At 56.5% G+C, this 23,245-nt stretch overlaps 1 protein-coding gene across 13 annotated transcripts in view; it reads right to left on the bottom strand.

Annotated features, from left to right (window-relative positions):
* Positions 1-23,245, bottom strand: part of DAB2IP (DAB2 interacting protein) — a 165,807-nt gene that overhangs the window by 54,433 nt on the left and 88,129 nt on the right. For 9 of the 13 annotated variants that reach the window (XM_029201672.1, XM_029201677.1, XM_029201679.1 and 6 more), the window contains one exon: positions 22,944-23,089. The exons of 1 other annotated variant lie outside the window; for it this stretch is intronic. In XM_029201672.1, the coding sequence (XP_029057505.1) occupies positions 22,944-23,089 (146 nt within the window). Of the gene's footprint in view, positions 1-12,305; positions 12,360-12,441; positions 12,906-22,943; positions 23,090-23,245 lie in introns of those variants that run through there. 3 more of the 13 variants (XM_029201684.1, XM_029201685.1, XM_029201686.1) reach the window with 3 other exon arrangements.

Here is a 23,245-nt window from a genome sequence, read left to right as displayed (position 1 = left end):
CTGGCACCTGTTCCTCTGGAAGGCAAGTGCCTGCCTCACATTTCTTTTCTTCCGCGCGGGCCTCGCCCAAGCCAGCTGCCGCCAGCCGCCCTGCACGCCCAGAGAGGACAGAGCCAGGGTGGGAGGTGGGAGGGCTGGAAACTGGCCACCAACCCCCCTCCTTCAGACACACACGTGTGGGGATCGCAGGGTCACCGCCCCTCATCCCTGACCGCCCCACCCCCTCTGCTGCCTTGCTTGCCTTAGCACAGGCCCCGGGGGTGGACCCTGCCACTGTCCATGTCCGGCTACTCCCTCAGCCCCCGGCCACGCTGGGCTTCCATCATGCGTGTGTCTCTGGCCCTGCACACAGCAGGTGCTCGATGAGAGCTTGCTGGACGAATCGCTGGTGAGCAGTTGGAAAGAAACTCAAAAATGGATATGGGGGGAGTGGCCGACAGAGGGGAGAAACAGAAAAGTTACGCCTGAACAGGAAGACACCCAGACAGGCTTTGGCCAGAGCAGTTCAAACTCTCAGAAGAATGCAGGACCCCTGCAGGGGGAGGGGGGGTGAGCCCCCTTTGGGACGTTTAGACCTTCCTGTAGACCTTCCTGTGCTCGAAGGAGCTGCAGAGCCAGCAGGAGAACAAATGCAAAGGACTGGGGGAGGTCACAGCCTCATGGACACACAGGCAGATGGGCAGCCCCCCAAAGCTGTGTAGTTACACCTTTGCTAAAGGTCAGGATACCCTGTGTCCCAGGGCTTTCTCTAAAATACTTATGACCTTTCTTCCTTGAGCTCTTCCCTGACCAAAGCCTCTCATTCACTGTGACAGTGCCGGGCAGAAGCACCAGGCCAGAGGCAGGCGACACAGCTGAGCAGGCTCACGGTAGCCTGGGTCAGGCCTGCCGTGTATCTGCTCGTCCAGGGCAGCCCTCAGCCAGGCATGCCGGGCTTCCACAACCGCGCGTGGCCCCATCCGTCCTGCCGCTCCAGTCCCCTCTGCTCCAGTCCCAACGGTCCTAAAAATTGGTCCTGCAGATTCCTGCAGCCACACCTCTGCCCAGGTGGCTTCCTCCCCAGGAGGCCATGCCCACTCCCCACTGCCCATCTGGATTTTATCCAACCTTTAGGATAAAGATTTCTAACTAAAGAATACTTGGTCGACACTCATGTTTTGTTTAGCCCACAAAGTGTCTGACATTTTTAACTTTTGAATCAACTGCCAACATTTAAAGATGTGAAATTTCAAAATGTTACCCAAAACCCTCTAGATTTCTGGCTTTTCTTATAAGTCCAAAGGCCCAGTGGCATGGCGCAGGGGCTGCTGCCTCCTTAGCAGGACACTCCCCCTCTAGGCTGCTGGCATCCACCACATCTGCACCAGCCTCAGCCGGGGGTTCCTGCGCGGCAGCCTGCAGGACAGGGGCAGGGCCCACCACACATCTCCCAGGGACATGCCCAGCACCTGGAGGCACACAGTAGGGGCTTGCTTACTGTGCGTGGAATAATGAACAGAGATGCACTGCCTCAGCCTCACCCTGCCCGGACCCCCTGACTGCTGTCTGCCTCCCTGCGAGACCCAAGCTAGGACAGAATGGTGCTCCTCGGTCCTGGGTCCCCCTCCCACAGCTGGGCACACCTGCAGTGGGACACTGGGGCTGCAACAAGATCCTCACATCAATATCTGATCTTTGCTTCAGAAGCCGTGTCTTCTAGAACCCAGCCAAAGGAAGAGTAGAGCTCCTAGCATCTCCCCGCCTTCAATCAAAGTGGCAGGATTCCAAGCTGGCCCACAGACACTGATCCCCAGGACTTTTATTAAACTGAAAAGGAGAAATTCGGCAGCAGAAACTAACAAAGCCAGGCGTCCTCGATGCCCGCCTGCAGGAGGCCTGCCCCCCTTTGAAGCAGGTAGCCAGCTCTTCCCTTTTTCTGGGTTTTCAAGGTCAGAGTCACATTGGCAGCAAGTGCTCTCTTTGTTCTCCTGCCTCTGACTTACCCCAGACACAGTCACTGTCCCCAACAACCAGGTCCTCAGCAGTGGCAAAGGACGGTCTTGCTCCTGCTGGGGGCGGGGGGGGAGCAGTGAGAGCCAGCCAGGCGCTGGCCGTGTCCCCTGGGGCCCTGCTTCCCGGGAAACGGCATCTCTGTGGGCCTGGCTTCCCTGCCAGCTTGGGAGCACCCTCTCTGATCCACAGTGCCATGCTCGATAGAGGCTGATGGGAGAGGAACAGCTGACGGCCCCCAGAGTGTGCTCCCAGCCTGGGGAGCGGGCACCCACCAGGAGAATGGGCTCGTCTGAGCTCTGCCCCTTGCTGGCTGATGCTATGACCTCAGGCTACCTGCTTCCTCTCTCTGAGCTCTGGTTTCCTCATTTGGAAAATGGGGAAATAAATACCTGATCCCAAACAACTGCCCTCCTAATGGGACCCAGAGGAGCTTATGAATCACAAGGTGCCATGCCAAAGTTAATTATTCCAGCGCCCGGCACAGCACCCAGCACGAAGTAAGTGCTCAAGGCATCGTTCGTGGTGCAAACGTTTATTGGGCCCCTGCACCGTTCCAGGATGCATGCAAGGTACCTGGGCCCAGGACGAAGGCCTGCCTGTGCATGAGAGGTCTACCCTTCAATGGGGCCCGCAGACAACTGTCATGCCATGAAAACTGCCAGGAAATAAGGATCGGGATGCTGTGAGACCCACGGGGTCGGGGTCCTGGTCTCCTTGAGGCGGGGTGAGAGACCCAGGTCTTACAAGAGCGCCACCTCGTGGCTGCCAGGCAGCAGAGGCCAATGTTGAGGGAGGCCCAGCTCTAAGGCTGCCTGGCACTCTACCCATTTCCCAACAGCCTAGCTTAAACAGAGCTGCCAGGTGTGGTGAGCAACCCAATTCTCCCGTGTGCATGCACACATCAGTGGCATGCGCACCTGGACACGTGTGCCAGGGAACTCATGGTGACACAGTACCTACGTGGGCCAGACCCCGTGCCATGCCTTTTACGTACGCTCTCTTAGTGACCCCCAACACCTGCTAGGGGAGTGGTTAAAATAATACAGACTCGTGGGCCCCACCCCCAGAGAGGTGATGCCGTCCCATCCCCAAAAGGCAGCGCTCATCAGAGCCTGGAGAGTCGCAGCGCCTGAGGTCCCCATTATGGCTGTGCCCCTTACCAGCCCGTGAGACCTGGGTCAAGTTCACCAAACCTCTCGGCACACAGTCTCCCCATCTCTCAGGTCCCTGTGAGCATTACGAGACAAAGCACCTGGTGCAGACGGAGTGATCATCCTCACGCCCATCCTCCGCCTAATCCACAGCCCCCAACACACACACACATGCACACGCACACACACGCGCACGCACACGCACGCACGCCCAGGACCCAGCTCCCACCCAGCTCACCTCTCTGTCTCCTCCTCTCCTTCCCTGCTGCTTCTGCTCCTCTGAACTGCTTCCCACTCCCCTAATGCTCCAAGCCCTTTCCCACCTCCCAGGGCAGCCCCAGGTCCCAAGAGGACACGAAGGTTCTAGGCCTTGAGCACTGGGCTCACTCAAGGGGCTGCCTAACTGCCCTTCTCCCCTCTTTGACATCTGATGAACTCATCCTCTTTCAAGCCTCAGCTCTTGCCACTTCAGTGAAGCCCTCCCTGATTCCTTGAGAACAGACCCAACTCCTGTCCAGCCCCTGGCAGAGAAGTGCAGAGAGAAGGGGGCAAAGCCTCCAACTCCTTGCTTGCCCCTGGGTGCACTCCTTCCTCACTCCTGGCCTCAGCTCCCCTACCTGTGAAGGGATCTCTGAGACTTCTCATTCTAAGCCCCCAGAATGAGCTCGCTCACAGGCTCTATTTGGGGGTGGGGAGAGCATCTCCAGGTTCACCCCAAGGTTGTGGAAGGCTGGGAAGGAGCTAGACTCAGCCTTGTTCTCCGTGGGAGGACAGGACAAGTACAGTTCAAGAGACCCCAGGCAGCGTCCTCAAGAGGCCTTGCTTGCAACTGGGGGGAGCAGACCCAATAACGAAGCACAGAAGACGTGGAGCAAAGGGAGATCCACCTGGGATTGGGGGAAGGGGATCAGGGCAGGCTTCAGGCAGAAGTAGCTAAGGCTTGAAAGACAGGACCAAAGTAAGAAAGAGCAGGGGGTAGAGGAGGATTCCAGACCAAGGGAACATGAGACGGAAACCATGACACAGTGATGGCGAATGTATCTCACTGCTACTACGCATGTCTCAAGGCGCTTGGCTCAGCATTTAGCTACAAGTCTCATTTATTCCTCTCAACCACCTTCGAGATAGGAATTGCTAATATCTCTGTTTCACAGAGTTAAGCAAGTTCCCCAAAGTCACAGTACTATGGAGTGGTGGAGCTGGGATGCGAACCCAGGCATCCGCCTGCCACGTCTGAGTCAACAGGGGTGACCAGTGGGGATGCAGGGAGGATGAGGGTCTAGGGACTCCCGAGAGGCTTGTTAAGACCTCAGAGTCGGGCTCTGTCTTCCTTGCAGCCTGCTCCTGAATGGCACCCAACCCAGGCCAGGGTTGTTGGTGAAACCCCTTGAGGGTGACCCACCTACACGTGGAGGCCCGCAAGCCACACAGAGTCCGAGGACCCCAGCCATGCACTTCCTTTGCACCATCGGCCTCAAGGATGCAGGGAGCTGCTGCTAATGAGTGAGCGAGCTGCGGAGCGGGGGAGGAGCTGGGAGCTGCAGCCAGTCAGAAGCCACGCCTGTCAGCGGCCACCCCGACAGGCTGGCTCGGAGCTGTTGCCAGGGCAGCCCGGAGAGTCTGCCTTCACAGGCAGAGTGATTGAGAACCAGCTGCTCTCTCCTGGGCCACCAGCTCGGCCAGCCAGGAGCTCCCCACCCAGTGCCTGGCCCTTCCAAAGCCTCAGCACAAAATGTCAGGGGCCCCGTAGGGAGGGCCACCGGCATGGAAAGCCGTCAAGACAGAAGGCGTGGGCATGCCCTCACATGATGGAGACAAGCCCTTTGTCACAACAGTCCTAAACAGGGGCCAGGGCTGGGAGCTTGAGGCTTCTGGGCCAGGAGTTTCAACAACCCGGGGCCATCTTGTAGTACGCTCACCACTCAGTGGTCCCTGCCCCTCCACTGAGGACCCTGCAGCAGCAGGTGACCCACGGGCCTGGAGGGGAAGGGTAGAGAAGGGAGGTGATGGCGTGGGTGGAGCTGAGCGGAGAGCAGTGCGGGGAAGGCGGGACCCTGACCAGCCGCTCACCAGGCCTCCTCGCAGCATTTAGCATGGCTGCCACCGGCGGGATCAGAATAACTCTGCATGGGGAGGAGGACCGCGTTGGAGAGGCAACGTGCCGGTCAGTTCTGCGTGCCCAGCGTGCTGCGAAGCAGGATATCGGCCACGCTAAAGCACATTCAGGTGGATGACTGATGTGTGACAAACACACGAGTGAAACTTCAGTGAATCTACCCAAGGGCAGACTCGCAGGGCCCCTAATCAGGACTCCGACGTGCCAGGGGGAGCTACAACAAGCCCATTAAATGGTTTTCTGTACAACTGCACCAGATGGATGCAGTGTTCCTCTCATTTAGAAGTGTTTTTCCCCTAGTGTGATGAGTGGCTTCAAATGTGACTACTTCTAAGAAGCCCACAGGGCATGGCCATGCTGTCTGTACCTGCTCTGAGATACAGGCAAGCTCAGCAAACCAGCCCTTCACAGGCGGCCTCTTGCGGTCCAGAACCCTGTTTGCCCCCGAGTCCCACCACTCAGTGGAAGACCCTGGCCCCCAGGCCAATGAGAAAGTTGGCAGTTCCTGCCACGGGAACACTGGCATCACTGGGGAGTGAAACTCAGGTGCAAGGTGCTTCTCCAGGGCAGAAGGACAAAGTGGGGGGCTCACGAGAGGCCATGGGGCTGTCCTTCTGAGATGAGAGCCGGCTGAAATGTGTGTGCTTAGGGCGGGGCACAGTATGAGACACACCTTCACTGAAACTCTCTTCCTGGTAGTCGCTGGGGGCAAAAGAGACAGAGTCCCACCCACTGCCAACCATTAAAGGCTACAGAGATTTACCGACGACGGAACCGCTGGCTAAGCGGCCACCTGGACTTAGGAGAGAGAGACAGCAAGGATGGCCAATCGGAAATGTGTGGTTGATGAAACACCAGGCTGGCTGTTGATCCCCTGGGTTCCCCACATGGGCCAAAGACCACGGTGGGAGCCACGGAAGCAAGCTCAGAGGTCAGCCCGCTGTCTCCCTGCAGATAACAGAGCACCGTGAAAACAAACAGGCGCCCATGGTGCCCAAGCTGGGGCAGAAATCGAGGGAGCTAAGGTCTGGAATCCATCCATGGCCCAGGCAGGAGAAAAGGATGGGACAAGCTTTGACCTGGCTCCTTCTGCTTCACAGCTGCCTGGGCCTGGGTTGGCCTGAGTCTGCCACCGTGGAGGGACAGGGACTGCCTACAAGGAGATCCAAGATTTGGTACCCAGGGTCAGGGCCATCACGGTGACCCCGAAACACCACCAGGAGTGGGTCTGGTCTGCCGGGCTTTCTCTCTGCGGGAGGGGCTGGCTCCCTGAGAAGCAGAAGCAATATCAGAAAGGGGACCTCGAGGCACCGACCCCAGGAAGCCACTGGTGTCTCCCCCTGGCAGCACACTAGGCTGCTGGATTCCCTCCATACCTTCAGGGCCAGCCCCGGGCCTAGCCGGAACCCCGCAGTAGATGCCCTGCTGTTTAGCTGAAGAACTCAGCAGACTTCTTTTGGAAGTGGGATCCGAGCAGGACAGAGAGCCCTGGCTGGGGCTCTTCAACCAGACCAAATAAACACTCAGCCTCTCGCCAGGGGGGGGCTGCAGTTTAAATTTGGAGAGGGCAGGGAAGAGCCAATCCGAGCTGAGTTTGGGCTGAACTGGCTCTCAGCCAACAGCAGCAGGAACGCACCCCAGACTGAGCTTCGTCTGAGTCTCAGCCGCCCACCGGCTCCCCAAGCTGGGACAGGCAGTGGTACATCCAGCCCCAAGGTTATCCTACAGCGTGATAACCCAGCACCCTCGCCACCAACATCCCCCAGAGGCGTGGGACCCTTCCAGAGAGGGAAGAATCCAGAGCTGCTAGCTGGAGGTCTCAATACTTGAGTGGGTCTCAGAATCACCTTGTCCCTCCACGGTGGCAGACTCAGGCCAACCTGGGCCCAGGCAGACGTGAAGCAGGTGGAGCCAGGTCAAGGCTCCTTGGTACCCAGGGTCAGAGCTGCCACGGTGACCCTGAAACACCACCATGACTACAGATTCTGGGGCTAGTCCTAGGTCTGTGAATCTGACTCTCCTAGGTAGGGCTCTGGAATCTTTCTGCCTGGCACCATGATGCTCAGCTGTATCCAGGAACCAAGAGAAGGTAAGGTGACCGTTGATGCCTCCCAAAGTCCCCTTCCCAGAGCCCACAAGGCATGTTTGGTCTCTCCCTACCTGCTGCTGCCACTTCCTAAAAGCCTGGGGAGTCACAGAGGCCCAGGTCTAAGTCCAGACTCAGCCATTTAACGGCTCTATGACCTTGTGTTGGTCTCTTAACCATCTTCAGCTTCAGATTCCTCACTTGCAAATGAGAAAGTGTCTGTTTCCCAGGACTGCTGTGAGGCCCTCTTTTAGCCCCCTCGCTCCCAGACCCACTGGATCTGCACAAGCTCTTCGGTCTGCCCAGAAAGCTCTTCCCTGCGAGCTCAGCCCACCCCTCTCCTCCTCGGGGATGCCATCCCCACCACCCTGACGGATCAAACCCTCCAGTTCCGGGCTCTCGGTGCCTTCAGGACACACGCTTCCACTGCAATCACACATTGACCTGTGGGACAGTTTCACGGCAGGAGGGGCCGGGGCTGATTCTGCCTGCTCCCCCGAGCCTGGCACACGGCGGGCCCTAACTGAACGGTATCCACTCTCCCCAGCACCAGGCCATCAGAGCTCCCTGTCTCGTCCCCGGCTCCAGCCTTGACCACTCAGAAACGCCCACTTCCAGCCCCTCCGATACTCCCATCAGCGCCCTGCCCTGGACGGGCCCTCTCAGACCATCCGGCACCTCTGGAGCCTCACACCACCACCAGCTGCTTCCTGGGACTGGGCCCTACGTGGCTCTCAGATTTCTCGTAGTAACGCCCTCTTGGAGTTTCAAAAGCAAACCAAGTCATTTGCCAACTATTTTCTCCCATTAATTTCACAATGCATTTGCTATTTTCCCTCCATAATGACTCATTTAGCAGCAACAGAGCAATTAGGCAGACCACAGAATATTGATTTTCTAAGTGGGAGAAGTGTCCGCACAAATGTCTCCCTATGCCTGTCTCAGGCTGTCTCCCGCTACCTGATGGGGTAAACCTGAGGGGGACTGAGCCGAATCTGCTGGCAGGATTCTGGGGTCTCCAACAGAAGCTCAAAAGCATGGTGTGCGCATGTGTGTGAGAGTGTGTGTACATGAGATGACACGATGAAATTATCATGTGACATACATGACCCCATGGAGACCTCAGAACCCTAGGAGGCAGGCACCATTATCACACCCATTTTAAAGATGACGAAACAGAGGTTCAGAGATTAGGTGACTTGTCCTAGATCACACAGGAAGTTAGGGAGCCGGATCCAGACCTAGGTCTGTGTGTCGGCAGGGCAGAACTCTGTTCATCAGGGTGCCCTTGTGTGGCTTGCTCTCCATGGGACATGGGGGATGTGACATTGGGGGCAACACAGTCCCTGCCATAGTGTGACCCAAGAAGACTCCTGAGACATGAAACAGTTGGCCTAGGTCTTGAGGTTGCACACCTCAGCCTCAGTGCAGCCTCCAAGCCTGCCTGCTGTAAACAGGTCCACCCCAGGCTGCCCCTGGCCATCGGCTCTTGGAAAGGCCCGGAGAAAGACATAATGGCAGGACCCCCTGCCCTCCTCCTCCTCCACCCCCTGGCCACCACCACCAGCCCAGGCAAGTGCCTGCCCAGCTGGTGGGGCACTTCAAACATCCCCTGCCTATAAAAAGAGAGGGCAGAAGAAAAGAGAGTCAGGAATGGTTTGATGAGCGGAGCATCTATGATATCTCACTGCTGAGAGGATCCTATCAAACAAGAGCTTAGCTTCCCTCCTACCTCCCGCTCCCAGAAACTCACTAGAGGCAAGCTGGGATGGGGACTGTAGGGGCAACAGCTGCCCAAGTTCCTGGGGACCAACACTAGCCTAACCCAGGGAGCAAACCGGCTTCTTGATGGCCAAGGGAAAGAGCTGAAGGTCCAGCTATCAGACATGGGTTTAAATACCAGCTCTGCCACCATCTATGTGGCTTTGGGTGGAATAATGACCTTCTCTGAGCCTCAGTTGCCTTATCTGTAAAAGGAATAATGCCTGCTCTGACACCTCCTTAGCTGTTACGAGGGCCAAGCAGTAAATGATAAAGTGCTACATAGGGACTTACCTGGTGGCACAGCGGTTAAGAATCCGCCCGCCAATGCAGGGGAAACAGGTTGAATCCCTGGTCCGGGAAGATCCCACATGCCACAGAGCAGCTAAGCCTGTGCACCACAACTACTGAGCCTGTGCTCCAGAGCCCGTGAGCCACAACTACTGAGCCCACTTGCTGCAACTACTGAAGCCCGCACGCCTAGAGCCCGTGCTCCGCAACTCAAGAGAGGCCACCGCAATGGGAAGCCCGCGCACTGCAATGAAGAGTAGCCCCCGCTCGCAGCAACGAAGACCCAACGCAGCCAAAAATAAATAAACAAATTTATTAAAAAATAAATAAATAAAGCGCTACATAAATGTTGGCTAGCGAAGCTCAACAAAAGGGAAGGTTTCTAAGAGCTGGCACTGCCCAGCAATGGGATGGCATCTCCCCATTACTGGCGATGTGCAAGCAGACCCTGGATTGTCCATGGTTATGGGAAGCAGAGCATCCTATATACCTCCTGTATACCCAGATGCACATTAGCATAGCAAAGGCTCCCAGGAGTCAAGCACTGAAGAAATTTACTTGCTTTGCTTCCCTGACCTGTTTGTTGGACTATGGAATCCCCTCATCACAAATGCCCGTTAACATCTGCAAGGATGTGGTGTTCCGTGGAACCGGGCCTGAGAAATTCTCCTACGGGTGCTTTGGACAATGACCAGGGGACATAGGGAAGAAAGCAAGGCCTTTCGAGTACAACCCTCATTGGAAAGGCTATAGGACCTTTCCCAAAGTCAAGTACAAGTCAGGAGCAGACCCAGTCCTCAACCTCCCTTTCTAGCATGACAGGGAGACAAATCCATTTTCCCAAAGAGAAAATTCACTTCAACGAAACAACGTAAAAAGGGACTTAGAAACCTCAAACAGGAGTCACTCTCAGGCTATCCCTGACCTTAACAAGCCAAGAAACTTGGAGGAATTGAAGAAGAAGAAAGGCCTCAAGCATAAATGCCTCCCCCTTCCCTGCTCTTGCCTGAAAATTCACCATGACTGCCCTTACCCTCTGGGTCAGCAGGGCCTCGTCCAGGCTACCTGAAAGCGGGGCTAAGACTCCACAAGCGTTGACCATATTTCAGAGTGGAAGAGTTTGTGGGGCCACAGGAAGCGGGAGACTGCAGAATCCCAAATCCCCTGTGTGTCCAGACCCCATCTGTGGATCCTGGAAGAAGACAGCAGGCACGCCCGGCCCCGCCCACAGTGCTGCTGTGGCGCTGCATGGACATACCCCCTCCACCCCAGTGCCTGTCCTCTCTCTGGGGGGCTCTATGCCAGGCAAGGCCGACGAATCCCGGAACCATGGGCTCCCTGGAAGAGCTCCGGCAAACCCATCCATAATGGTGCAGACTTTGCTCCCAGCAAGGACAGAGCTTTATTAATTATTCAGGGAACAGTGCAATTATGTAAATCAGTGGGCAGCCTCTGCCCAACTGCTGTCTTCTGCAGGAGTCTGGGGGGAGGGGGTGCCCAGAGCCCAAGCGGCTGAGTACAAGAAGGGAGCCACCCAGCCCGTGAAAGGCGGAAGAAACCCCCCACGTTCTGGGCCCACAGAGGGCTCTGACCAGAGCCAGGCCCCATCCCACACACAGAAGAGCTAGAGCTGCTTTGAGGAAAGATTCTGAAAACCTGGGGATGCCTTTTCCAAAAAAAGAAAATACCCCCAAAGCTACTGCTAGGCCAGCAATGCCATCATTCAAGGCTTGCTCCTGTAGGCCCTAAAGGCATGGAATACTTCCAAAGTTCCCTCTTTAAAAGTACGCTTCTAAGGAGAGGTAACAACTCAGATTAGCGTTTACCAAAGAATGCTCTGCGGAATACTACTGCTCTCGGGGTGGGGGACAGGAAACCCTGGATTAAACAAGGTGAAACCGGTTTCTTTACTGCAGGACCTCTCAGGGCCTAGAGTGAGGATGCCCACGCCGCCTACGGAGGAGAGCATCTAGCCTCACCTCCAGGAACCAGGAACCGAGTCTGATAAACTCTGGACAGATCGCTCACAAAATCCCCTGCCAGGTCCATCATCCCTTGACTCTGAAACCCCGTGGTGTAGGTTTTCACTACTCTCATAAACAGCCATCATCAAAAATGTGAACTTCACGTGCGCAGGGCAGCTAGACACGACCACCTCGGGCAGGCTGGCAGGGCGGTCAGAAGGCCCGCCCGTGGCCCTGCCGCCACCCAGCCCCGCCTCCGCCCCCTCCCCGAGGCCTGGCAATTGTGCAGGTGCCCAGCACCATCTCAGGTCCACAGAGGGCTGTGTCGGCTGGGAGCCTGGCTGCACGATCAGCAACCCCCTCATCCAGTCTAGCCGGAGTCTAGGCACCAGACGCACCTGTCTACCCACACGTGCGGAGCAAAGGCTGGGCTGGGAGGCCCTGCCCGCCATCATCACTGCTTTCCCTTCATCCACCTGGGCAGTGATGCGAGTGACCTCGACGTGCTGACCTGGGGAGGAAGGCTGGTGAGCCCACCCGTGACCTCTGCCACCGACCCCACCTCACCCGAGATCATAAGTCAACAGATCCAAATGCAGCCACGGCTCATTAGCTCTGCCAGGAGGACAAGAGAGGTAGGGGCCCAAGGAGGAGGACACCTGTAATCCCTGAGTAACTGCCAATGCGGGGGCAGGCCCCGAGCCAGCCCTACCCTCACAGCCTGGGGACCCCAGCCACTGAGACCAGGAGAATAGGCCCGCCTCCACTGCCACACACCCCCACACCCCCTCAGGACTTTGGCACCCATAGTAGCCTCCTTCAGAGCTCGGGGTGGCCCCGGGACGCTCCCCCAGCCCCCTCTGGTGGCTATCATGTTCTTTCATGTGGGAGACAGTAAAACACTCTGGAAACATCTAGGTGCAAATCCCGTCTATGCCACCCACCTACTGTCTGATAGGGACAAGTGGCTTTTACCTGTCGGAGCCTCCGTTTCTCATCTGTAAAACAGGGAGAGGGCAGCAATGAGCAGTAGTTAACAGCACAGACTTGGGAGCCAGGCTCCTTGAGTTCGAATCCTACCTCTGCCATTCCAGCTGTGCAATTCACATTTCCTGGTTGAAAACCAGGGATAACAACAGAGTGCAGCATGCGGGCTGTTGTGAGGATGGAGTGAGTTCCTCTCTGTGAAGGGCTGAGAGCAGGCCTGGCCCACAGGATCTGTCCATCATGTTAACTATCATACTGGAGAGGGCCTTGGCTTTGAGTCCAAAGAGACCTAGATTCTCAATCCATCACAAGGGTAATCCCCGATAAGTGATTTTACCCCTCTGAGGCCAGTTTCAGCACCTGTAAAATGGAGGGAGGATAAAACAAGGGTAGTCAAGAGGATTAGAGATGACGTACAGACAGTGCACAGTGCTTGGCACACAGCAGATGCTCCATAAATGGCAGGTAGGTTAGTGATGATACTATTGACTGAGCAGGTCATCTGGAAAACAGAGACCATGAGAATAGTGGTTGATGGCAGGGCCTTAGATAATAAAGCCAGTCCACCTGGGTTTGGATCCTACCTACGAGCCGTGTGACTTGGGCAAGTGGCTCAGTCTCTCTGGGCCTCAATTTTCCTCTCTGTAAAAATGAGGAGAGTAATATCGTTCAGAGTGCTGGTGTAAGGATGACGTGAGAAAATGCAGGAAAGGAGCCCGGCCCATCAAAGGTGGCCACGCAGGGTAGGGGCTGGTGGGTGGTGGTGATATCGCAGCACTCAGAGAAGCTCGCCATGAAGAGTGCAGAGACGAAAGGCATCCTGTCCCACCTGCTACCATGGCTCCATCCCACGTCACCTCCAGGGACTTCACGACCTGAAGGCGGTGCAGCAAAGGCTGGGAGAGACAGGACGCTACCCTGTGCTAGGAACCTCCCCTCCAGGAATCCCAGAGTCCTGGGCACTGAGATATTAGTCTTTGTTTTGCTTTGTTGAGATGGAGAAACTGAGGCTCAAAGAGAAGCAATCAGTCGAGCTCTGGGTGGCTGACTCCAACACACCTGCTGACCTCCCGGCAGCAGGCAGAGCAGGGGATGGGGCTGGAAGGCAGTCATGGGTTCAAATTCCAGCTCCATGGCCCACAGGCCCAGATTCCCCCTGCCCCACCCTCCCCCATCTTTCTCTCCCAATCTCAGCGGGCATCTGGCCTCCTCCGTTGGGGGTACAGCCTAGGCCACCTGGCCTCTCCCAGGGGCCTCTGCACAGACAGCCACTCTCATCCCTGAGCCGAGACTCTCCAGGCTGTGCTTAAAGAGCTCCACTCCCAGGTGGGGGCCAAGGGCACCTGGTCCAGGCCTGAAACATTGGCTAGTCCTGTCCTATGGGCTTTGACTCAGTGGACCTGGGCTTGAATCACATTACTGCCACTCACTTGATCCTGGTGACCCCAGAGAGGAGTGACTACATCTCTCTGAACCACCTGTAACTGGGAAGTCGGCAAGAGGAACAGGCCTCAGTGGCTCAGGTGGGCCAAGCACTGGACCTGGAGCTAGGAGACAAGTCCCAACTCCAACTCTGCCCCTTCACCTCTCTGAGCCTCCCCCATCTTGCCTGGAGAACACAGACCATAGTCATAAATGCCCTAATTGCTCCAGGCGCCCTTAGGAGATCTAGAGCACCAGTGTGAAAGTGCTTTTAACAGCGGGGAGCCCTGGGAAAGCACAGGCGGGGGGGGGGGCGGGCGCTCCTGGCACTCCTGTAGGAGGGGGAAGGTTAGTTCAAAAGACATCACAAGCTTAATAAGAAAGGGCACGGCACGCTAATGGGAAGATTCTAGGCCTCAACCAGGGAATGGATCGCCTAGGCATGGGGTTCCCCCGAGTGTGACTTTGGGCCAGTCATGTTCCCCTCTTGGAGTTTCAGTTTCTACAACTGTGAAATGAGAAACAAAAAACCCTCTTACTATGAGGAATCAATAAGAACATAGCAGTGCCTAGGCAAGCTGCGGGCATACATCTGGGACACGGTCCTGCCCTCTGCAAAAGGAACAGACTTTGGGCAGTGGTTCTCACACTTTGGGGAAACACGATTACTCCACCAGAGTCTAATTCTGAAGGTCTAGGGTGGGGCCCAAGAATCTACATTTTATCAGGGGTCCTGCCTGGGGTGGGCTGGTCAGTCCTGCTCAGGGGCCAGGCCCTCAGCTTCCAAGACAAGAGTGGGGTTTTATCAGAGCCAATTCTGGGACTGAGTTTCTTGATGAAATCTGGGGAAGATGGAAAGGGGGAAAGAAGGGTAATAGGAGTAGAGGGGTGGGGCTGTGAACAACCTATTAATCAATTTCCTCCCCAGCCCGGAAACAGTAATTGCTGGGCGCACACATCCTTCACATGCTAACAGTCTGCAGCTGCAACAGGAAGCTTCCACTGCGAATGTCAACAAGACAGCATGAAATTAACTTCCCCTTAGTCAGTGGGCACAGGGAGATGCCGCACTAACTCACTGCCCTCAGTATGAAAACTCCCCAAGACAATGTCGCGTCAAATTAGAGCCTGTGCTACCACGGCGGCATCTGTATTTCTACCCGAAGTGCTCTTTTACAACCAAGCCCTGCAAACAAGGGCTGGGAGAAAGAAAGGTCAGGGCTAGCCGAGGCAGGCGACGGTCCCGGGGTTAACTGGGCCCTGGCCAGAGCCAGCCGGGACCCCTCAGCTCCCCCATGGGGGCTGCCCACCAGAAAAGGGAGGCAGCGGATCACCGTGACAAGCGGTAACTCACCCCTCAGAGCGCCTGCTGTGGGGAAAAGTGCAAACCCAGCCTTCTATCTGGGCCAATTCCTGGCCCGCCAACGCCCCTGGAGAGACGGGGAGACAGACTTGTGGCTCTTCGGAGTTAGCAGTGCAGCAGGCCCAGGAGGCAGGTTCCTGCGCTCCAGCCTGGCCCGTGGCAGTCCAGGTACAAGTGGCAGCAGGAAGAGCGGCAGGAGGTGGGGCGACAAAGCCCTGCCCAGGTGCCTTTGGGAGAATGCGAAGACGTCCTGGAGGCTGCCCTCCGGCCCCTCCCCTCCTGGCAGTTAATCACCAGGCAGACCCCCAGTGCCTCCCCAAAGCACAAAGTGCTGTGTTCGGGCCTCCCAGCAGCCCACCCCAGGCCGCCATCAGCCACAGCCTTCGAGGGGACAACCCCAGGGGTCAGGTGCACGCAGGCTTCCTGAGCGGATGCTAGTGGGGGTATCTGGGGAACGCCCTATTCTTGGCACACCCCCAGGATCAGGCTTGACCTCCAACCTTGGGGTGACTTCTTACCTTCCCCAGGAACGCACAGAGTATTCCCAGATAGGCTGCCAGGGACCCTGCAGGCGGGATCCCGTCTCCCTCTCCTTCCCCTGGGTCCTCACCGCACCACCCGCCTGGCTCAGAGGGGACCTCTGGTGCACAACTGGTGGCTTCCACAGGGACCTGGCTTCCAGTTGCCAAGGAAGGTTCTTACATGTGCACGCGCGGGGGGCATGTGCTGTGGCCTGTAGGCAGGACCTGGGGGGCAGCCCAGGCTGTGCCCCCCAGTATGTGTGAGATGCTGTGTGCCCACCCACAGGCTCACACATGCCCACAGAGGACAGAGATTCCCTCTGGCCCAGGAGAGGACAGTAACACAGGCCACCTTCCTGGTGCCCCCAGCTGGGAGGGGCAACTTCTGCATCATTCCCATCACAGTCATCTCCTCTGGGCTTTCAGCCTGTCCTCTGAGGTGGGTGGGCAGGATCACAGGTGACTCTACACTGAGCACCGTGATCATGAGGGAGAGCACGCCCCTGGTGGAGAGCTGGTCCCCTGAGAAGCTGCCTCAAACTCTGGAATTGGGAGGAGGGGTCCCATAGGCAGCAGCCCAAGGGCCGCTAGAGGGGAAGCAAAGGGGTTAGTTTCACTGTAGAGTGGCTGGTGACTGTCCTGTCCATAGCCCAGGCCTCAGGCGTGTCGCCCGGCTGCTCTGGGGCGTCAGAGGGTGGGGGTAGGCGTGGTACAGCCTCACGCCAATCCGGGCTTGCTCTCCGAGGCCACTCGCATACCCCACCCCAGGCGGGGAATGCGGCCCAAGCCACTCCTCGCAGGCAGGCGCAGGCGGATGGACTGTCGGCCAGGAGACCCAGCATTAGCAAGGGGCGCTTTTCCACTCACCGGCACCAAGGCACCCAGGAGGGCAGGTGGGGGAGGAGCTAAGTGGGCCCTGCCACCTGGGAAGGAGTCACACGCCAGCCGTGGGAGCTGGGTGTTTTCCTTCCTGCCTTTTCGGTCTCCCTATGATCTCCAGCTCGCTTCTGTGGCCCTCTAAAATAGCCATTAATTAGAACCTGGTAATTAACTTTCTGGTTCAAGTAATATTTTTCAAAGGAATTCCATTAAAGAGTCAATTTGCATATCCTCAGACATGGGACCTGGAAATAAGCAGGGTTACTCTGGGAGAATGCGAAAGGCCTCACCCACAGCACCCCTCAGGCCTGGCACCCAGGCCTGCGCTCTGCAGGCACCTACAGGCACGAGGGCATTCAGAGGGTGGCTGTGCTGATGGCCCGGGGATGTTCTGAGCCCTGGGAGGCTGTCCCCAAGAAGGCAGGCGGTTTGTTCACAAAACTGGCCAGCTCGGTGGCCACACGCCCAGACAGCAACTGCACACACGCACACAGATGCGCACATGTGAGAGCGCAAACACAGAACACGCCACGCACACGGCAAAACAGGATGTATGTAAACACACACGCACATGCCAGTAGACACGTACACGTAAGAAAACAGACACAGTAAGAACGGTAGCCAGCACTCATTGAGCGCTTAGAATGAACCGTATGTCCATATTCGACCTACAAAAACAGCCACTTCATGTGGTCCAACCCTACATGAAGTGCCAGGCCCTGTTCCAAATGCTTTACATGCGATTATTCATCTCAGATGCACAAGGACACTTAACATATAACGCGCACACACCTTCACGAGGGCAGGTTCGTACCCGTAAGACATACAAAACCACGCACTCATGGAGGTACACATGCCTACAGACACTTGTACAAAAAAAGGCTTCTCTAGCTTTTAAAACCCCAGGCTGGGGCTGATCACATTCTCACTAGCTAATTTCCACCGTTCCTAAAAATATTGCCCAGCTCAGATCTCTGGAAGATACACGAGGGAGCTGCAGATCTAAAAGGAGGGCGATAAAAATGAGAGAGCAAAAATAAATTGGTTCTTCTCCAAGTCTGGGTCATGTTCTGTGGCTTTCCCCTCCCTCTGGAGATGAGGCTCAGAATCATGTGCTCGTTAGTGGGGCTCCAGTCAGCCCTGCCCCAAAGGTGCCCATGGGGATCCAAGTACAATGCTGCAGCTGGGTCGGGACGTGGTCATGAGGCCTGGCTTCTGTAAGGGTCCCACCACCACGCCTTTGACCATGTGCCTCAGTTTCCCTGAATCTAACAGTCCCTTCACCACCTACCTATTCTGCATGGTGAAAGACCTTTCAAGGTGCTGTGTAAATGCCAGGCCTCCTTATGATAATTATCGGATTAAGAATTAAATCTGATTCCCTTATGGAGAGAAGAGCAGGGGAGGGGGGAGTTGGGAAGCATTCCTTGCAGGGAATTAATGAATTCCCGGCCATACCGCTTGGAAGACAGAGACCCATTTAACAAAGATCCACCTACATGAGGCCTCTCAGAGCTGAGGAAGGCCAAACAGGGCAGCTAAGACTCCTGCAAGGGACTTGTCAGAACGTTCAGAAGGCAAAGGACGCGAACAGACAAGACTCAAAAGCAGCAGCACTACTGGCCCTTAAACTCAGGAAAACAGTGTTCAACCACTAACAAGCAAGAAATGCAAACAACAAAGAAATGCCATTTTTCTGCCTATACAAATGACGAAGATTGTGTTAATGATGACACCCAATGTTTTTAAAGGTCTAAGGAAACAGGTGAGCACCCTCAAAAATCATTGGGGGAGTGTAAATTACTACAGGCTCTCGATGGGAGGCATTTTTATCAAAAACCTGAAACTGTTCATATTCTCCGACCTAGTAATTCCAAGACTTTACCTCATGAAATCAATCACAGATGTAGATAAGTGATGCATACTCAAGGATTAAATACCAGCACCATTTTTAATAAAGAAAAACTAGACATAACCATTTATGCCTAAATTACTAAAAACAAGTAAGGCCTGAACATCAGATGGAACAGTGAACTTTACAAGTCAATTTTTAAAACACATATAGTAGAGGTTTGCTTTCCCAGGTGTAGACAAGACCCGGGTCATTCCACTTGGCTACTTCTTGTGTTCAAAGTAGTAATGATCCTCTGTGCAGCCCCTTTCACCTTACGAGGGACAGCAACATCGAGTATTATCTCTCGAACTCAAAATAACACCGCATGATTGCATGTTATTATTCCCACACTGCAGATGAGAAAACTGGGGCTTACCAAGATGAGGGGCCTGTTCGCCACCAATATTAACTACCACTTACTGAAAACCTAAAACACACCTGTCTAACCGCTCTCGCGTGTTATAACTTATTTAATAAAATTTTAGAAACATTTAAGAAACGTGTAAGACCCAGTGTGAGTTGCTAAGGAAACAGTACTGAACAGGACAGACATTTTCTATTAAACACATGCTGAATATATTAATATCATTTCCAACGACACTATTGTCATCAGACCCATTTTGCCAATGTGCAAACTGAGGCTCAGAAAGGTTAAGTGACTTGCCCCAGGAATGCCTGGCTTCAAATCCAAAGATCACATACTTCCCGTTATTCGCAGAGACTAAGATGCCCAATCATCTCAACATCACCCAAGGGAAGGCAGAGAAGGACCAGGCTCTCCCTGTCTACAGCAGGGGAGGGAGAGAGCAGAGAAAACCCAGGCCTGGGTGCCCAGCCCTTCCTGCACCTGCTGTCAACAGACAACAGATTCTGTCTTCCATTTTTTCCTGTTCCTCATCAAGCTTCCTCTCCTCCCACCAAGGAATGCCTCACCCAAAGGGGGAGAATTGATTCCTGCCTACTCAGGGCCGGGTGAGGGTCCCTGAAAGCCCCCTCCCTCCACTTCCAAATTATCTCCCTCCCTAGTCTTACACTGCCTGGAATCCTACCATTAGTAACTTTCAGGTGTGGGAACTCCAGGCAACACACATACTACCTGTAAGGGAAATCAATCTCTCACTCCACACATATCAGCCTCGGGTAACTGCACCTGGGTTGCCCGCCTGTGTGAAGGGCCAGAGTCACCCAGATACAGTATCAGCGAGAAAAAAAAATGAGGAAAGCACAGTATTGCCAGCTGACCCTCCTAGATACTCAGCAACATTAATAAATAAATGAGTGACTTGGAAATTATCTTCTGGGAAGGCAAAAGCACCACATCCGAGATCGCTTTTACCAACATTAATACCGTCTTGTAAATGAAGCAGGAACATTTCCAGCCCGCAAAACAAAAGTGCTTTTGCCAGCACACCTTTCACCTGGAAAGCCTCCGAGCGGCATTCATTTCTGTTATCCACGGGAAATGATTACCTGTCCTTGGTGCTTATTTCCAAAACCTCCAAAGGAGAAATGAGCGTTGGGGGGTCCAGTGATCTTGGAGACCGACTGGGAACCTCCCCCAGGCTGTTTTCAGGGAAGTAAGTACAAAGGCTCAAACCTGTCCTGTGGCCCTCGGGGACCCCAGAGCCCAGTTGTGCCCACCAAGCCCTGGCTGGCTTGACCCCAGCCTCACAACCAGGCATCAGCCCTCTCCCCGCATCAGCTAACTTCAGCGTCTCCACACCTGGGGCAGACTCCTTTCCCAAGGAGCTGAAAGATCCCAGAACGGAGCTAACTGGATGAGAGAATCCAGAAGAGAGAATCCCGGCACACACACAAAAAAATCTCCCAGATGAGAGAATCCCAGCGCAAAAAGAAAATAACATCCCCAAGCACAGAGAGCATGCAACAAAGCCACTTCAGCAGCCATAAAGCAGACAGATTCATCCAGAGTCAGAACCCAAGTGGCCGCCCCTGAGTTCCCTGTGCTCCTTCTCCCCATGAGGCGGCCACGGGGGCTCACATCTGCCACCCTAGAGGCCCCCAGCCCCCTTCCCGTGCCCATCTCCTCAGTGAGGCCGCTGTCTCTGCACTTGCCCCCTTCCCAGGGAGAGGCACGGCAGCCCAGCGGGGTTCCATGAGCCAAGCCAAAGGCAGCCGTTCTGTCTTCCCAGCCTTCAGCAGCACCACCACCCCACGGCAGAGCGGGGGGAGGCGCCTCTCCACTCACCCAGCGTTGACCGTGAGCTTGGGGGGTGGGGGGTGGGGGTCGCCAGAGTTGGCTTGACTCACTCAACTCCAAACAGGGCGAATCCAGGGACTGCCCCAGAGAAACACCTGCCCAGCCATCCCACCAGCAGCCGCTAAATCTACTTGTAGGCAAAGCAGCACACCAGGAGACCCCAGTCCGAGTAAAGCCCGTTGCCGCTCCAAGGCTGGACAGGAGGGCTTCAAACCCAGTCTCTCCGCCTGTCCGTGCGAAGTCTGGGCTCCCTTCCTGGGCCAGAGAAGCCACCAAGCCAGATTTTGTTTATCGAAAATTAATAAGACAATTCCACACCACTGTCAGTGACGTTCTGCTCCAACCTCTACCATTTACCACCGCTTCTAGAAACAGACTTGTAGTCTTACTCCCTACCCACCCCCCTCCGTGCCCCTCCGGCATGTGGCAAAGCTGACCTGAGGCCAAGCTGGGCAGGACCTGCTCCAGGTCATCTCAGCCAGGCCCTGACCTCCGGCCAGGGCTGCCAGCCGAGCGCTCGCCGGCATCTCCGTGCAGGCTTCCGGCTGGAGGGAGGTAAACATGGCATGCACGCTGTCTGCTCCCAGGAGGGCAGGCACACTCAGAGGCCGGACCGCCTGCCGTCTCTCCTGTTCCCCAGACACCCACACATGCACACAAAACTGGGTACGTACACGAGGCCCTGAATGCGGGTGCAGAGGGTCCTGACCCCCACCAAGGAAAGCGCAGAGAAGGGCATGTTCCTGGGGAAGAAAGCCAGAGGAAGGGGCCGGGCGGAGGGAGGAAGGCAGCAAACCGGGTGGCCTGCCGCCCAGACAATAACAAAGATGGGAACCGAGATTTTCAAAGACGCAGTGGCTGCACCCAGCGCTGAGCTCTGGCCTGGCTAAATCTTCCTGCCAGGGCACGCCTGGTCCCCTGGGGCACCACAGCCATCAGAAAAAGGCTGAGGGTCCTGCCTCGGGCTGGGCTTGGCAGCTGGGGCAGCAAACCAGCTGCAGGCAGTGGGGAGGATGCATTAGAGAGAGCAGCTCCGGGCTGATGAAAATTAAAGGTCTAGTAATTCTCCTGGAGAGTGGAAAGAGTACTCTTCGGGAAGATGCTAGGGGTCAGTTAAACAGTCACTCAACCTTGGGCAGGAGTTGGGCTATAACTTGTACTCCTCTGCCTTCTGGAACCAAGGGGGAGGGGAGAGAGATTTTCATTCTACCTGTGCCTCCCTTACAGGGAGTGCCAACTCACCAATCATACACAGGGGCACAGCCCTATGAAGGAAGGCAGATGTCAGGGGCCTGAGATGCTGGGGCTGAATGCCGAAAAGGCTCCTTGCTGCCTGCCCGTTCTTTCTTTCACCCCCACTTAGCTGAGCAGGAACACGTTCTAACTGGCACCAGAATCCACCACCATGCTGTGCCCAAGCAGAAAGGTGCTGGGGCTGGCACGGCTCAAGGAGGGGGGGACCTGGGCCCCAAGAGGCTGTGTCCGCCGGGTGTCCCCGCAAGCACACAGGAGGGCTTGCCCTTGCCAGGTGAAGCCTGCTCCTTGCCAGTGACTCCTGGCGGGCTGAACCACCTCCTCTCTCTCCTCCTCTGCCCCACAAGCCACCTCCCCTTGGAATTTCCACACCTGCTCCTGGCTTGCCCAGGAAAAGGAAACAGGGAATAGGAGACACCCCTGGGAGTGGAGAGGTGAGGGAGGGAAGCAGCTGCCCAGGGCTGGAAAGGATGAGGCCCTTATTCCTTGGCCTCAGGCACTGCCCGCTCTGCTCACCCCAGCCCCCAGCGGAGCACGCGCCCTACTTACAGCAGATGTGCCCCCTAAGCGGCCCAGCCCCCTGTTCCTCCCCTCCAGATGTTCACCCTTTTCGTCACCGCTGGGTTTCCGCAAAACCCAGCCGAAATGCCTTTTGTATCGGACACTCAAGGGCTCCAGAGGCAGGGGATGGATCCTGGGGTGGAGGCGCCACTTCTGTCCCCAGCTCCGGGCACTGCACCGCCCGGGAAACAATGCCCACCTCGGCGAGGCGAGGCAGGACTTCTCGGCGAGGGCACTTCCCTCCCGGCCTCGCCCCGAGGCTCGGGCACCCGGTCCTCACCCCTGGGGGAGTGAGAAGGGTCCTCCCGTCGCGCCCCGCCCCCGTCCGAGATGGCCCCACAAGTTGCCGGAGGGCGGCGTGGGGTGCCCTCGCGCTTTCGGCGCGCCCCAGCCCGGCTCTCGCTTTGTCCCCGCGCCCTCTGGGGCGCATCCCGGGGCGGCGGCGCGCGGAGGCCGAGCCGGCGGCGACGGCGGGCTCACCTCTCATTGTCCGCGGCGGAGGCGGCGGCGGCGGCGGCGGCGCTCCGGAACCCCGGCAGGATGTGGCGGAAGCTGTGGTTGCGGTCCAGCTTGGGCTGGCTCTTGGTGCGCTTGATGGAGCCCTTGAGGCGGCGGCTGAGGAAGCCCTGCGCGCGGGGCGACAAGAGGGGGAAGGGAGGCGGGGTTAGCGCGGCGGCGGCGGGCCCGGGACCCGCGCGGAACCCGCGCCCTGGCTCGGGCGGCCGTGCGGCCGAGGGCGGGCGCGGGCTCGGGCTGGCCCCTGCACCTCGCGGCCCGCGCCG

Source organism: Monodon monoceros, unplaced genomic scaffold, assembly GCF_005190385.1.
Source record: "Monodon monoceros isolate NGI ecotype Baffin Bay Population unplaced genomic scaffold, NGI_Narwhal_1 Super_Scaffold_5, whole genome shotgun sequence".
In the NCBI taxonomy this organism is placed as follows: domain Eukaryota; kingdom Metazoa; phylum Chordata; class Mammalia; order Artiodactyla; family Monodontidae; genus Monodon; species Monodon monoceros.
This window is presented reverse-complemented; position numbering and strand designations above follow the sequence as displayed.